General features: G+C 40.6%; 1 protein-coding gene across 12 annotated transcripts in view; it reads left to right on the plus strand.

Moving 5' to 3' along the window:
- Window positions 1-17,534, plus strand: part of CADPS (calcium dependent secretion activator) — a 337,182-nt gene that overhangs the window by 168,597 nt on the left and 151,051 nt on the right. For all 12 annotated transcript variants that reach the window (XM_081901352.1, XM_081901356.1, XM_081901361.1 and 9 more), the window contains exons 10-11: window positions 8,044-8,152; window positions 9,200-9,412. In XM_081901352.1, coding sequence (XP_081757478.1) covers window positions 8,044-8,152; window positions 9,200-9,412 — 322 coding nt within the window. The remainder of the gene's footprint in view (window positions 1-8,043; window positions 8,153-9,199; window positions 9,413-17,534) is intronic.

Consider the following 17,534-nt stretch of genomic DNA (forward strand, 5'->3'; position numbering starts at 1 on the left):
TGGGATCTCACCCAATATTCCCTTAACCTTTTTGAAATTGGTCTTCTTAAAGTCCAGAGTGTCTGTCCGACCGCACACAGCTATCCCTTGCCTCTGTATCATGAAACCTAAGAGAACATTATCACATCCTCTTGGATCACATACTCATAATAGTTTTGGAGTAAGTCCAGGAGAGAGAATGTTTTGCTGAGTGCCTTTCTGTACATCACCTACCACTCTGGTTGCAAATTTACCCTCTGCAATGAACAGAATGCTAATTGCATGCAAATTTCACAGCACAGGCTCATTATTCACCTCATTGTAAATTCTGAGCTATGCAGTGTGAAAGTGATGGCAGAATATGACCCCAAGGTTAGGAATGAAAATGTGTCCACGGCATCATAAATCAGGGGAAATGCACGGCAAAGTCAGTCTATTGCTCATAACTGGCTGGAGCATGCCAATAAGTTTTTATATGAAACACTTTTACTGTAGGAAGTGGGGGAAAGGCCAATCACTTAATGTCTTATAAGTATCTCTTCATTTTCTCCTCCAGATAGATGTTCTTTGAAAAGCTTGAGGTGGATACAACCTCCAGCCTTACTTATTTATTTTCACATATGGGAGTCCATAAGAAATAACAGCATGGCTCTTTTAAAAAAGAAATAGAAATGATTGCTCTTGCTGCTCTTCTAAGATAGCATCACAAAAGCAATTGCTCTATCTAGTATTCTTGAAAACTACCAAATTAGTCTTCTAGTTAGGAAATTCATCTTTAGGTATGCCAAGCAGAACCATGAAATTTGATTGAGATATGGTGGTGGGAATTACTGGCTGCTTCTACTGGGCAACTGAGGTTGGAGGCAAATGTAGGTCCTTACTAACATCTGTCGGGAGATGATGGTGAGGCAGAGCACAGTTCAGTCAGCATCGTGCAAGCACCTGGTTGGTTGTTTGCTGGCTAGCAGCTTTCCAAATGGCCGTAGCCCACTGACATCATGGTGCTAACTGAGCCACTGCCCTGCCCTCACAACACCAAAACAGTGATTCTTGCTTGTGAACTACCCTACTGGCTGCAGCTGTATATGAGGCTCTTAAAAGCATCAGACCAGACATACCTCAATTGTAAATGTCATAATGATGTCACAGAAATCTTTGCTGTGTTTTCATATGATTCTAGTCATCTCATCTCACACATGTATGTTCCTGGTCTTTAAAATCTGGCACTTAAAGTCTTTTGACAGTCCTGTCAGCTATACAGCTGGTGGTCACTACCAAACAAGATTATTATTTTTTAATGGTGGCTCCAAAGTTTTGAAGCCAGCTTCCTGTCACTATATAACAGAAAGAGCAGCAAAGATTGTTCTTGGTTGGCAGCTTTTTTAATTTCTGGGATTTGTTTCTTGAATAAGCCCAGTTCAATGAGGTTTTAATATGTCCCCCAAAATGGTCTTGAGGCTTCAGGTAGGTACATATGGGATATGGTGGTCTTTAAAACCAGCAGTTTAGACTGGACCCAGAAAAAGTTGAGGAACATTCAACGTTCTCTGACAGTGCAAGGGCGGTTGTGCTAGCATAAGGGTGAGAATAATGGTTGCGCAGTGTGAAATCCAGTGCATCAGTTCTGCTAGTGGAAGTTTGTTGTGCAACTGGTCATGCCACTGATCGTATCGGGGCTGCAGGAATCTGGTGCACAACCAGCCACAAGAACCATGCTGCACTCTCTCTTCTGCAAGCCATTCTGATAGCATTCTTCTTCTTTGGCGATTACTCCTAGCCGAGTAAGATTGTCTTCCATAAACACGGTTTTAACAATCAGTCTGCAAGTGACTGTGGAGGCCAAATCTGGATCCACACATCCTTCCACAGTGGGGACATTGGTTTCCGGGTGGGAGTTGATCACGGTGTGGATTTGCCAAGCATGTTTTTCTCTTAGCATGTTTCTCCCTTGCGTCCTGAGTTTGAGTGTCTTCAAACCCCATGACACCTTTGGTAAAGGCTGTTCTCCAATTGGAGCGCTCGCAGGCCAGTGTTTCCCAATTGTTGGTGTTTATACTACATTTTTTAAGATTTGCCTTGAGACAGTCTTTAAAGCTCTTTTGTTGACCGCCAGCATTACGCTTTCCGTTTTTAAGTTTGCTAACTTTAAATGAGTGCTACAGTGAGTTCCTCCCCTCATCACTGCCACCTAGCAACACAAGAACATGGCCTCCACCTGCCGCCATTGCACTGCTCCATAAGATCATGTGAAGGGGCTGTTGAGAATGTGCTGACTAGTCCCAGCCCCTCGATGGCAAAGTGCATGCCACCATGACACTCTCCCCAATGTGTGATCAGCATGAAAGACTCCCTTCACAGTAGGGGAAACCAGGGGGCTTCTCCCTGTAGATAGAGCCTGACGCACATATATCTGTGCTTGCATAGACTGCCTTCAGACTGGTGCTGTTGTGTCAGTCAAAGGTGCTGCTGGTGTGTGCATCGTCATCTAGGATTGGGATCTGCTCATGCAAGGTGTGAGGCTAATGTACATGCACCAAACACCTGAATAGGGCTTATGGAACCTTAAACGAAATCACATTTATTACGGCATGTGATTTCATGGGCTAGAGTCCACTGCATCATGTAATTTGCATTTAGCAGAATGGACCCCAATGGTCATCTCGTCCAAGTCCCTGCAATGCAGGAATCTCAACTAGCTCATACTTGACAAATGGCCATCCAGCCTCTGCTTAAACAAGGGGCTTGTAGAACTTGGAGTTCAGTGAAAAAGCATTTGTATTGTACACTGCCACAATATTTTTCGAATGAGTTGTCAGTTTAGAATTAATCTTATCAGTAAATAATTAGAAGTAGAGCCTGTGACAAGTAAATCAGAGCTGAAATGTAAATCAGAGATGAAAATAAGCCCAGTGACTTTTGTAGCTGGGGATAACCTTTTTGAAATTTCAAATCCTGTTGAATAAAAAGATACTAACACCTGTGGTGGGACAGGACAGCAAATCAATTCTGATGAAATTAAACTTCTTGTTAGTTGTAATTCAGCAGTTTTATACTGGAATTTTCCTTCTAAATTCCATTTTTCAGCTGATTAATTGAGGAAAGGTTATGCTATAATAAATGTGTTTGTCTTTAAGGTACCACACTATTGTTTTTATGGCAAAAGGCAAATAAGCTTATCTCTCTAGATACTGAACTGGGGTTGTTCAGGCTCAGTTACATATGCTAGAAAAATCATGAATCAGGTATCCAGTGTTTACTGGCATAGCAAAAAAGGAATCATACGCATCAAAATAGATGACAAATTAAGAACACATTTGCAGAATTACAAAATATATACTTTTAGAGAAAACCATTGCAGAAAGAAATACCCTGATGAGATGTTAATTCTGGTTGACAAAGGAACTAGCCTCCCACGGACATGTAATATCTGCTGGCATCCCTCATTTCACACTCATGGAGTAATTCAGATCTGATTATTTTGATTGAGCAACTGGAAGCTGGAGACTGAACATTGTCATCATTTGTCACGGAGTGTCCAGGAGGTGGCAGCAACATGCTGCATATCTAGGGACAATGACTTCTCTTTCTGTCTCACAGACACGTGAGCAAGAGTGTTGTTGTTGTTGCTAAGATTTATACAGTGCTTTTTTTCTATAAAAAATGTTTAGGGGTAGTCTCATTTTCCTACTCATATTGAAATACTGCCCTTCAATGAGGCCAAACTTAGATTCACAAAATGTTTAGGGGTATGCGTACCCTGCGTACCCCCAGGAAAAAAGCACTGGATTTATATACATACTGCCCTTCTTCATCAAAAGATCTCAGGGTGGTTTGCAAGATCCTTTTTTTTTTTAATAGTTCAGTCAACAGAGAGAGATGTGCTGTGATCTGATGGTGAGTTGAAGGGATGGAACCCATGAAGGAAACTTAGAAGGGTCCATTTTATTGAATCTCACCCATGTGCAAGTCCGCACACACCTTCTCTCTCATTCTATTCTCTGTGCTTGGTAACAATGCAGTAAGTGTTCCAAGAAGACACACAAAAGGGAAGCAGCTTTTTGATTAGTTAGAAATATTTCTCATTTGCCATGCTTGCTGTTCATCTGCTCAGGTGCTGATCTGAGCCTTGAAAAGCTCATAGAGCTGAAACAAGAAGTGGAAAAGAACATTGCTCTTCCAACTTTCTCCTTCAGCGTAATATTTATTTATACGGACATACATACATACATACATACATACACACACACACTCTGGGCGGATCCCAACAGAATATTAAAAGCATTAAAACAGCAAACTTTAAAAACTTCCCTAAACAGGGTTGCCTTCAGGTGTCTTCTAAAAGTCAGATAGTTGTTTATTTCCTTGACATCTGATGGGAGGGCATTTCACAGAGCGGGTGCCACCACCAAGAAGACCATCTACCTGGTTCCCTGTAACCTCACTTCTCACAGGGAGGAGACCACTAGAAGGCCCTTTGTGCTGGACCTCAGTGTCCGGGGGGGTGGAGACGCTCCTTCAGGAGATAGTGGGCTGAACGATGGGGGTGGAGACGCTCCTTCAGGTATACTGGGCTGAGGCTGTTTAGGGCTTTAAAGGTCAGCACCAACACTTTAAATTGTGCTCGGAAATGTAGTCGGAGCCAATGTAGGTCTTTCAGGACTGCTGTTATATGTGCTATGTACCTTTCCAGGGCAGGGGTAGCTAACCCCCCACACCACCTCATGACAAAGGGATGGGGACAATTGGTGACACACCTCAGAGGTTTTGCAAGTACCAAGGGAAGGCCTTAAGAGTGCAGTTGCACCAGAATTGGACCATGGTAGCACTGCATGGTTTGAGTGGGCAGGTTTCATTCACACACGCCCCTGTAGATGCTAACCATTTGGGAACACATCTTTAAAGCCTTGCAACAGGCAAACATTAATGCAGGAGGCAACAACAAAAGAAACCCAGCCCTGTGAAGGCCTGGGTGATGCAAGGAATGACTAGAGATACCCAGATGGGTTGTGACTGGTGATAAATCCTTCACAGTAACACCTTGAAAATTGGCTCCCTTTCCTCGTGTGGGTTTTTGGAACCACAACAATATCTTGTGGGTTTTTAAAGTATGGACAATCAGAGTGTGGAGAAAGTAGCAAGAGAAGCTAGCAACAGATTTGAGAGTGAGGTGGTGGCAGTTATAAGCACACGATTAATGATTATTTGAGACCAGAAGAGGGCAGCATGGCACTAAATTATCTTAGCTTCTTTGAAAAATCTTCTGTTTTTAATAAATCACATCTTATTGTATATCCTAGCAAGGTAGGCGTGTGTGTGTGTCTATGTGTCCGTGTGTGTATATACATCTTGTTATATACATTCTTGCTAATAGTACGGTGCAGTTTGGAAGAAAGTCTTGTAGCTTTTCTGCGATGGCCAGCAAACACTCTGACATCCAGCGAGTGAGGGGGGGATTTCTTCCAACCCCACCCCCCAGTTCTTCCAAAATGACAAGCACAATGCATTGATACAAGAGTTTTAAGGAATTGTCGGAGTCAAAGTTTCCTTCGGAGGTCAAGGAAATGTCCAAACCAATATAATTGCGTCAGGAATCCAGAATGTGACACAACCTTAACAAAGTCATTTTGAAATCATTTGACAGTAAATTTCCCTGTAAGTTCCTAGCCTAGAGCTGAGGAGAATCCTTTGCTTTCTAACTGCCTTCTCCTAGACGATCCTGATTTTTCAAATGTTAAGTACAAGCTGGGTCTTGATGCAGCCTGATGGGCACCTCAAGGCGATGCCACAGCCCCCTGCAGCCAGCAAGAAGAGTGCCGTCAAGAACTTGACATTGAATGTGTCATGTCACGCAGATAGATGGTAAATCAGAGGACTGAGAGCTGCCATTTGCAGGACCAACGACAACAACTGTACATATCTGTGGGGTTTTCATATTGCTTTAATATGACTGGCAACCAGCAATTTAGGGCACATTGTTTCTGACAGTGTGTCACTCTGGCGCTTTCCAGATGAATGATAAGCGGTTTCAAAGCATGTAGATTCCGCCTTTTGGACAATAGCTTCAAAAAAAATAAAAAAACAAAAGCCCTGGGATCAATTCAGGGAGTGAAAAGCCCACTGTGAACTCGTTTTTAAGGAATGTTAAAGGATCGTTTTGGACGTAGTCAGAACAATTTATTTATTCATTTGCCATTTGACTCCTTATTACTGCTACCCTCAACAGGTTCTACCTGGAAGTCTCTTGCCCTGGGTGCCCCATGGAAATAATAATACTTTTTAAGAATATTTATTAAAGTTTTCAATTAGTAATACAATAAAAATCAAAAAGAAAAAAAAGAAAAATAACAAAAATACAAAAATGGAAATAATTAAAAGCACACAAAATTTCCATTACTTATTTCCAGCCCCATGGAGATAATAATAATAATAATAATAATAATAATAATAATAATAATAATAATACCCTGCCCACCTGGCTGGGTTTCCCCAGCCACTCTGGGCGGCTCCCAAGAGAATATTAAAAACACGATAAAACAACTCAATGAAGTTAGTTAGGCAAGGGCTATAGAGTGTTTGCCCATCAACTGATAAATCTGAGACTTATCAGCACAGAGCTAATCTCCTCCTAGGGATAATTAAAACCTATTCTGTGCTTGTTCGTGGATTCTGAACTGCTCAGGGACTGGGAGTAGAGATCTGCAGTCCATATCTAGTGCCTGTGTAGAGGAGGTTACCTCAGGTTATTCATCTGCAAGTGAACAGCCGAGGGCCCAGTGCAGATGTAATGTTCTTGGTTTGTAAGCGTTATGTAAACTATGGTTTCCCAGTTCTGTTGTAACAGGAAAATTAGGTTTACCATTACGGCATGCCAAGAAGAAGAAGGAAGTAGGGATTGGACCCAATGCTGTCCTTGATCAAATAAGCCATGGGTTTTTTAGACTGGCATTGTTTTGCCTGAAGCAAGCTCCTCAAGCTTTTCCTTAGGCCGCTGGGCGGGAGACAGCCGCAGGCTCTGCCGACATTCCTGGGCACGCCATGGCATATATTTGATTATTGGAAGGCCAAGGTCTTACTATGTGCCCCTAGGATAATGAATGTAGTATCCCAACATTCTCTCTTCCACTAAGTAGATACCTGTGCACTTCAAGACTGGTGGTAATGATCCCAAATTATAACTGGGGAGAGGTTTCATACACTAGGGTTTCAACTGAGATAGATATAGATAGATAGAGATGGATAGAGATACAGATATAGATAGATAGAGATGGATAGAGATACAGATATAGATAGATAGAGATGGATAGAGATACAGATATAGATAGATAGAGATGGATAGAGATACAGATATAGATAGATAGAGACGGATAGAGATACAGATATAGATAGATAGATGATGATAGATGATAGATATAAATGATAGATGATAGATGATAGATAGATAGTTGATAGATAGATAGATAGATAGATAGATAGATAGATAGATAGATGATAGATAGATAGATGATAGATAGATAGATGATAGATAGATAGATAGATAGATAGATAGATAGATAGATAGATAGATAGATGATAGATAGATGATAGATGATAGATGATAGATAGATAGATAGATAGATAGATAGATAGATGATAGATAGATAGATAGATAGATAGATAGATAGATAGATAGATAGATGATAGATAGATAGATAGATAGATAGATGATAGATAGATGATAGATAGATAAATAGATATAGATGATAGATAGATGATAGATGATAGATGATAGATAGATAGATGATAGATAGATAGATAGATAGATAGATAGATAGATAGATAGATGATAGATAGATAGATAGATAGATAGATAGATAGATAGATAGATAGATGATAGATAGATAGATGATAGATAGATAGATAGATAGATAGATGATAGATAGATAGATAGATAGATAGATAGATAGATGATAGATAGATAGATAGATAGATATTTAAATGGCTGCCTAAATATTTGCAGATGCTGCCACTTCGAAGAATTCAACCATCATCACCGGGTGCTATTTAAGTGTTCTGATTTTCCTGCAGGTTAGCCAATATACATTTGCTATGTGCAGTTACCGAGAGAAAAAAGCTGAGCCTCAAGAGCTGTTGCAGCTTGATGGATACACGGTGGACTACACAGACCCACAGCCAGGTAGATAAGTCGACTGGTGCTCTTTATTATCTGGTTGCCCGTTTGTTTGCTGAACAGTTATGGGCCTAATCAGGATTTCTTCCATTTATTTCTGCAAGCTGCTTGTTTTCTGTTTGTTGTTGCAAGCTACGAAAGGGGTACTTAAACTGGTGCCCTCTGATCCCACATGATGTGAGAAAATCCTATAGATTACACTTTCCTGTCATTGAAAACTGCCCTAAGTCTCTGCATCCATAATGATATGATCCCCAAATCGTACCCACGGGCAACTGATTGATTAGTGTATGTGAGGCAAGGGTTTCTTCCACATCTCTCTGAAGTCTTTGATTGTGGGATATTTGATTATGATGGAAGGGTGGCTGCAGGGGCAGAAGTCTTGGTAGCCAATGCCATAGATTAGGGCTGATGGGCCCGTCTGTTAACACTAGGGAGGAAAGTATGAGGAAGGGCTTTGCAGTAACTTGTTGCTCTTCAAGGAGGTTGAGTACATGCCTGTTTAAAGACTTGCCTGGAGACTGCAACTTCTTGTGTCAAGAGCAGAAATAACATCACATAGAATCTGGCACAGTCACTTTCCAAGGGTTGGTTGTACATTATGTGTGTCCATTTATTTGTAGGGCTGGGAAAGACCCCTGTCTGAAACCCTGAAGGGGTGCTTCCAGCCAATGCAAACACTATGGAACTAGATAGTCCAAAGGTCGGACTTGGAATAAGTCCACTTCCTACATTCCTAAGCTTCATTTGACCCTAGTCGTTTGCCCCTTTCTGCTTGCTGGATTGGATGCTAAAAGTCTTTTGCCTGAACGCTCATACAAAGCAGGGGCTTCAGATTCCCCCTGTATCTTGCAGCTTTCTGCACCACATCACATTTCCTTCTGGAGAATCTCCTGGCCTTCAGGAGCAGCTTTCCTGGAGGCATGGGAGACTACGAGCAGAAAGGGAGAAAGCCTCATTGGGCAAACCTTGCATTTAGGATCCCAGCCACTGAATCCCAAATCACATCTCCAATTGCTGCCATTCTAATTGCTGGTTTCTGGTCTTCTTCAGGTTTGGAGGGCGGCAGAGCATTTTTTAATGCGGTGAAAGAAGGCGACACGGTGATTTTTGCAAGCGACGATGAGCAGGACCGGATCCTGTGGGTCCAAGCCATGTACCGAGCCACTGGCCAGTCCCACAAGCCTGTGCCCCCCACTCAAGTTCAAAAGCTTAACGCTAAAGGAGGAAACGTGCCCCAGCTAGACGCCCCAATCTCTCAATTTTGTAAGTAAAACAAGCTCTAATTAAAGCAGAGAGAGAGAGAAGAAGTGGGGGGGGGGTACTCAAAAGGTTGCTTGTTCGTGAATGGGGGAGCAGGGGTGGGCTCCAACGTTTTCAAAATACATTTTTCATTGGTTTATCTTCACATCTGAGGGTTCTGGATGCTGTGCGCAGTGGACTGAGAAAAGAATCCTATTGGGAAACATCCAGAGTAAAGTCTAAAATGCAATACTTGATGGAAAGGTTCTCAGAAGATGTCTCTATAGGGTATTCCACACTTGTTCCTTACAACAACTGAATAAACATCCACCCATAATTCTCAGATCTTCTCTGTGCTTTCCATTTTTTATGGGACAAACCATAAGGACAGCCATATTCCGTCCCATAACAAAACCAGCTGTTTATGCCAGCCTTCCTCAGCTTGGTGCCATCTAGATGCTTGGACTACAGCTTCCATCAGACCCAGGCAGCATGATCAATGATCAGGAATGATGAGAGCTGTGGTCCAAAAACATATGGAGGCTACCAGGTTGATACAGTGCCAGGAATCAGCCATCTTTTCAAGATTGGTGTTTTGATATAGGACAACATAGGCTGTCTTCTGCCGGTGTTGTTTTAGAAAAAGCAGATGTAAATGTCCCCTAACACCTTCTGTATCCTCTAAATCAGCTGTAGATCACAAGCACATTTTTTTGCTTTATATGTTATCCAAATTTAAACAACCAGGAACCCAGGCTAGCATACTGCACAGAGAGACAGGATTGTATTTGTTAGTTACAGGAAGCAAGAACCTCTTAACCCAAGACCAAATAAATCTGTGGTGCACTCGTGGTTTTCAGCCACTAGATTGTAAATTTTTCATTGTAATAATCAATTTACTGTTTTTCAACTGTTTGTTTTAAGAGTTTTAAACTCCACAAGCACGTAACTTATTTCCATTCACAAATGTCACCTTTTAAAAGAAATAGATTCATTAGCAGATTCATTAGCAGTGCAATCTTATGCGTGTCTACTCAGAAATATGACCCATTGGATTAAATGGGGTTTGTTTCCAGGTAAGTGTGTATAAGATTGCCAACTTAATCATGCAATTTGAGAGATATTTATTTATTTATATTATAAATTATGTATCCACCCTTCCTCTCAAAGAAAGCCAGAGCGTCAAACAGAAACACAAAAGAAGGGAGAATTTAAAATCAAGTAACACTTTTAACTAGCTCAGAGACATGATTTTGGGAAGAGGTTTAGCATAATGGTACTAATTGTGCTGCTAAGATTGTTAAGTTGTCCCATGGAGAAGGAGCTAAATTAATTTCTAGCACAATCTTTGGTGTAGGACGTTGACCTCTTTCAGCTTAAAAAGTTGGTTTGGGGAGCTTACTCACGTGACCCCTATGCAGATATTGCAATCAACATGTGGAAGAAGGATCATAATTACACCATGTGTAGATTATACTGCCTGCATAGGGGCTTAAATAAATAGACCCTAATGGGCATAGGGTAGAACCTGTATAATCCGTACATTGCAATATAATAATAATAATAATAATAATAATAATAATAATAATAATAATAATTTATTTATATCCCACCCTCCCCAGCCAAAGCCGGGCTCAGGGCGGCGAACAACAATAAAACAGATCTATACAACAATGTACAGATTGAGTCATTTGTGTGTATGTGGATTGGGGCCTATTGTGCGCTTAACCTCCTTCGCAGATGTATGGTATGCCAAGGAGGTGGAGTTCATGATTCTCCCATTCTCCACAACTTGATTATAACATTTCCAGAGGGTTGTGGTCACTTCCACATGGTGGAATCAACCAATTGCGTGAACAGTAAACCCATGGTGAGCTGATACACTCTTCAGCCTTCTCACTAAGACTCCTGAAAATTAAAAGTTTCTAAGCAGCCCAAAATCAAAGATTTTGCCAGGTCAGCATGGGTTTGTACATCAGCCTTCCTTGTCCTCTCATGTGTTGAAGGCTCTGGTAAATTTGAAATACATCAAAAGCGCTTGCCTTTACATACAAACACCTCGCTGCTGATCATGTTTTAGTTCCTTTTCCCCCTACAGAGTATATCTGTGAGGGTTTTTAAAGTTTTGAGAACTATTTAGATATGCCGATATCGTTTTATCACATGCTTGCATAGCTTGGACTCTTACTCTGACTTTATTATTGCCCAGCAAAAGCTTGGTTTTCATTTCAGTACGAATGAAAACATGGCATGATGCAGACCGGTTGAAGGTTGTTCCTTTCATGGTTTCCCTTCTGTTGCCCGTTACAAAAGGAAAACTTTCATTGACTTAAGTGGCAGTTTGACTGATTGGTGGATTGAAATGCTACAGCATTGGGCCTTATAATGGCATGTGCATCCTCGCTCCCATCACCTTTAGGTGTATGTGCACACACACACACACACACACACACACACACTGCACACATTAGGAGCAGCCCGTTTTCATGATTCTAATGACATTACACGTTTGTGATGCAGGTCAGGTAAGTAAACAGCATACTTTTCTGAGTTGCTTGCACAAGGACCCCACAGAGCAGTCTGATGGCCTTTCCTAGCTCTGTGAATGGCTGGCTAATCCAAGAGTGAGTCATAAGAATACTTATTATAATCTAATACTCTTCCCCAAAGCTGTGTTGTTCCCATTCCAAGCATTCCATGTGCTCTGTCTTTACCTACTTGGCACCTTTCAGGATTCTGAATTTCCTGTTTCGCTTTTCAGTTCTTAAAGAATGGTCTCCATTCCCCACAATCCCTAGCTGGCGAAGTCAAGAAGTGTGGGACATACAAATCTCAAGCCCATGGGATCTCCCTGATCAGCACCGGGAGCCTCCATAATGATTTCCAAATGGTCTCCCTCTCCTCTTTTGGACTCCTCATAATCCTGTGGAGCTCCTCATCTGAGAACGTACCACATTCAAAATGAGACAATGGGAATTCCAGACTTAGCTATGGCTGCCCCAGATTGTTCCCCTGCTTTGGGATGGGCCAAGCATATCGCAGAATGTGACCCCTTCCCCGATCCATCCCCCTCTTTCAGCCTTGTATATCTAACACCATGTTGAGCAAGACTTTGAGGCAAAGAGAGAGAGGAAAAGACAGAACATGTCAGGGCGCTTGTGCACACATTATGCGTTTCCTCTTAGTGGCTTAACGGCTGAGCTCCTTGTATTAAAAGATCTAGTGATCTGGATACCCAGATTCTACCAGAGTTATATTCCTAGCATAAAAAGGTAAAGGGACCCTTGACCATTAGGTCCAGTCGTGCCCGACTCTGGGGTTGCGGCGCTCATCTCGCTTTATTGGCCGAGGGAGCCAGCGTACAGCTTTCGGGTCATATGGCCAGCATGACTAAGCTGCTTCTGTCGAAACCAGAGCAGCGCACGGAAACGCCGTTTACCTTCCCGCCGGAGTAGTACCTATTTATCTACTTGCACTTTGACATGCTTTCGAACTGCTAGGTTGGCAGGATCTGGGACCGAGCAATGGGAGCTCATCCCGTCGTGGGGATTCGAACCGCCGACCTTCTGATCGGCAAGTCCTAGGCTCTCCGGTTTAACCCACAGCGCTACCCATGTCCCTCTATTCCTAGCATAGCTATTTATAAAACTGACCAGCTGATAAGAGCAATCACGTGCTCCTTTGTGGAATATCTCTTCCCTGGAGACATTCCCTTTCATTTGCAGGCTTTGTTTCGCATCCACATCATACATTTAAAGTACACAGCTTCCCCTGTAGAATCCTGAGAACTGCAGTTTATTGAGGGTGCTACGAACTGTAGCTCCGTGAGGGATAAACTATAGTACTCAGGATTTCACAGGGGAAGCTGTGTGTGCTAAATGTGCTTTAAAATCTGGAAAAAAAACGTGGAAGTAGAATTGGCTTTTCCCTGCATTTCTCCTCTGCTGGAGTAGCAAATAGGGCAACCGAAATGAGTTTCCTTTCCAGAAACCTATCCCTAAAGAAAACATCAAATGCTCCATCTTAGCAAATGGGTGCAGTGGCTGAAGGCATTCCTATTTCTTCTGATAATTCTGTTTCTCACAAAGTGATTGAAATAGACACATATGCCAACAAAGACAACCACAGCAGAGTATTATGAGGGTAGAAAACTGCAGACCTTTTAAGTCCTGGTCGAGAGAAAATGACTGGTAGGTAAGATGTACGGCTATAGGTAGCTCCAGATCGCTGAAAAACTACCACTAGAGGTTGCTAAAGGTAATCCATAATCTTGTAAATACAGTAATAATAATAAATCATGTTCATACAGTCATGAGCTGAAACGCAGTTACCCTTGGGTTTATATACCACTTAATTGACAAAGACCTCTAAGTGGTTTACATAAATCAAGGGAGGGGATGAACTAAACAAAAATATTGGGGCGAGTGCATCTTGCAAATGCATAATATGTGCACAGGCCTTTAGCCCGAACCCATGCATCGCAGTTGCTTCCCCCCCCCCCATGCTCACCAAAACACCAGTGAGCTCAGGCTGTGAAAGGTCATGCTTTATTAATGCCTGCATATTTGCATCACTTTTTTTTCTTGCATCAGAACACCGAGCTCCTTGTTAAAATGCATCAATGGGCAATAAAAAATATACGCAGGTAGAGATGTAAGCATCAGAAGTGAGTCCTTTTTATGCACACATGATGATGACTGCCAGGTATCACACAGGGAAAACAGAACAAATCGTTCAGTTCCCATGTAAATCAAGTATTGCATTTTAAAGGGTTTCATTTCTCTATTTTTCTTCAACCACAGAAAGGTAAGTACTATTGTGAGAGAAACGCTTTTATTCTTGTGCATTTAGCTTGCATATCCTTTTTGTTTACTTTTCCTTGTTCACAGTAGCATATAGTTCTTGGCTACATGAAAGGCATGAAAGAAAGTACACATTAGAGGCACTTTTCATTAGTGTAAAATTTTTGCTAATGCTTTCATAGATGACATAAATTGCCTAAAGATGGCAGAGCTGCATTGTGTTACTGACCAGGAAAAAACAACAACACTCCGTTCTTATGATGAAGCTGTCTGTAAAACAGAAACTCGAGAACAACACATTTTACAGTTGGGAAACTTGGGAATAATACTGAATTCATTTGGTTCCCACCTAATTTGTCTTAGCAAATGTAAACTTTATGCAATGCTCGACTTCCCGTATGATAGCTGGCTTCCAACTTTGAATGAAACAGATAGCTTTTATTTAAGTATATAAAATTTAAAAGTGGAGTGTATTTTTGCGGGCATTTTAAATGCAGAAAACAATAGATCCTGCTATTCATCAGTTTTATAAAGTCCAACAATCCCATTTTTTTTTGTGAGAGACTGGTACTTTTGTTATTGCTTTTTGTTTCTACCAATAAATCAATAAAAACCAGCACTTTAATCCTATGCATGTTTATTCGGAAGTAAGAGCCACTGTGTTCATTGGAGCTTTCTCCCAGGAAAGTATGCATAGGATTTCAGTGTTAGTAAGCTAGAAGGTTCATGCTATATATGCTTTCAGTAAAAGGAAAACAAAAATCTACCCAAAGCCTTTGTTCATTACTCCTAAAATGATGCACAACACCCTTTGGCAATATATAAAGTTTCATGAAACGGCCACTTGTCTGGGGATATCAATTTTTATCTGTTCTTGTTTTATTACTGGCACGCTAGCCAAAATGCACACACAGACACACACACTTTCATTTTTAAACCTTCTTTTAAACATGAAAGATTGTTCAGTAATTGTTTCACATATCACCTGTGCTTTTCCTTTCCTTTCCGTTCTTTCGTTTTGTTTGATTTGTGGTATCTGTTCTATTTTACGATGTTGGTCACATCACGTGCAAAAGATTTGGCTGTTCTTTTTGAGAATTTGTGTGATCCTTTGTTTCACCCTTTATATATTTTGTATATATATTTATATGGCTAGGTTTTTGAGCTTCATTTTTAAAAAAAACAGCTGTTAAGTGTTGTTGTATATTCGTGTTGTTTTAAAGTTTCTTTATTTGTCTTTGATTTTCTTATTACTCTTCTTATTATTTTTTTTGTTTCATTCTTTGCTTGAACCCAAGTACTCTAGCTGCTAGGTTAGAACTCCTGTCTGCTTTCCTGAGCCTTGTTGCTAGCCTTTATGTTATTCTGGTTTGTTCCTTCTTACCCTGCTAACTTCTAGCTGGACTTAAGGGTAAGTGCTTCCCTGTAGCTAGCACAGATCAGATAATCAAGAGTCGATTATCTGACATATGCAATGTGCTTCCCCACCCCACCCCTTCTCTTAAATCTTTCTCATGTTTAGATTTTGTAGTATAAATTTTCCATATTATTTTCCTGAATTTAGGTTTGAAATGTAAGTTTTCCATACTGAAATTAGGATGCATGTGGTGTTTGCATAATTGCCTTCTCTCCCTGGCTTTCATATTGGCATCAACTGATCCTCTTAGTAAAAGCCAACCATTGACATTTTCTTTTCCTTTTTCTTTTTCTTCTTCTTCATCCCAAGGTTGTAAATATGAATTCACATCACAATGAGACTGTAACTATTACCTTTCTTTTGTTTCATGGAACTGACATCTAGTTTTGACTGCTTTGATGCCTGACAACAGATCATTCTGCACTTTGCCAACCTACCGTTCTTTTTTGTTTTGTTTTCCCCCGTTCCAATGATTAGCTTGGTGTAGTTCACCAGCAGAATGGTGTTAACCCTGGACACTTCCAAGAATAGAAAGGTAGGGCAGTGAGCCTTATGAGGGAAGGTGCTGTATGTTAAAGTGGTGGGGAATTAACAAGAGTAATAATAGTTCCCTGCGGGCGCAAGTATGACTGCTTATTGAGTAGCAGTTTCCAGTGGTCTAGAAACCAAAAATGTGTGTCTTATGTGGTGATCATTTTGGTAACCTTTTGCTTTTTCGTTTTTCAACATATCCATATGTATAACCACATAAGAGAGAGAGAGAATAGCTTAGAAGCGACAGGGTTTCTTCCTTTATCCCATCCTCACCTTTCCCCCTCTTCCACCACCGCCACTAAAAATTAAAAATTAAAAATAAATCCATTAAAATGAATGTTTTGGCATGCAATCTCATATATAACTCTGCTTTAGCAAAACAACAGTCTTTTTAAAAGAAAGGAAATGTAAGGGATCTTTAGCTGCTAAATCATCTTTTTGTTTCCTTTCCCCTAATCCTGTTTTTTTTTTAAAAAAAAAAAGACAAGCTGAATCCGTCCTAATAAAAACAAGTCCCCTTCCCCTCCATGTTAACTTTTAAACAATATGCTGTACTAATTTTTTATTTATGTTCAAAAAGCTGTTCCTCATACAAATGGTGAGTGCACCTTTACTTAAGAGAGAATTGGAGCTTTTACTGGTCACGAGAGCTGGCAAATATGTACCTGGAGTATTCTGAATGCAATAATGAAATGGAGCAGTTGGGTTGCTGTACCTCCTGTCCATGAGGCAATACTCCTTTCCCCCCTTTTCTTTCTTTTTTTCCATAAGCATACCCTGGATACCAGGCAGAATTTCTTCACCACTTCTAGCAAATACTTTTCTTTTCTTTTATTTAAATTCTTTTACTCAATTTTTCTTTTATTTTTATTTTTAGTTCTTTCTAAGTTGGTGGGGGGAGATCTAAAGAGGATCAGATTTGCTATAGAACAGAGTTGGGGGTAGAAAAATCTGGATTTTGCTTCTTTAAAAAAAAGAAAGACTGAATGAATTCTGGTCTGACAGTATGTATCTTGCATTAGAATGCATTGCTATCCTCTTAGCTGTTTTATTTTCAGCAATGTCTGTGCTTTTAGTTGCTTTAGTCTCTATCTCTCATGAGAACACTGCTTATGTTTTCTTGTATTGTCAACTTGCAGATGCTACATTACAGGAATGCAGTATTATAATACAAATTCAGTTTTCACATTTTTTTTGCATGAACTTCAGATATACTGTAAATCACTGTCTGGACCTTTTAACAGCAATGCAATGCCGAAAAAAAATCCCCTCTAATTACTCCATTCAAAACAATTCAAAATGCAGTGACTGGCACGCTCCTTTGTTTTCGGAAATCTGTTTATTGAATGGACCACTTAGTTTATTCAGAGTACCACTAAAACATTACCTATTA

Source organism: Podarcis melisellensis (assembly GCF_964234715.1).
Source record: "Podarcis melisellensis genome assembly, chromosome: 2".
NCBI classification, from domain to species: domain Eukaryota; kingdom Metazoa; phylum Chordata; class Lepidosauria; order Squamata; family Lacertidae; genus Podarcis; species Podarcis melisellensis.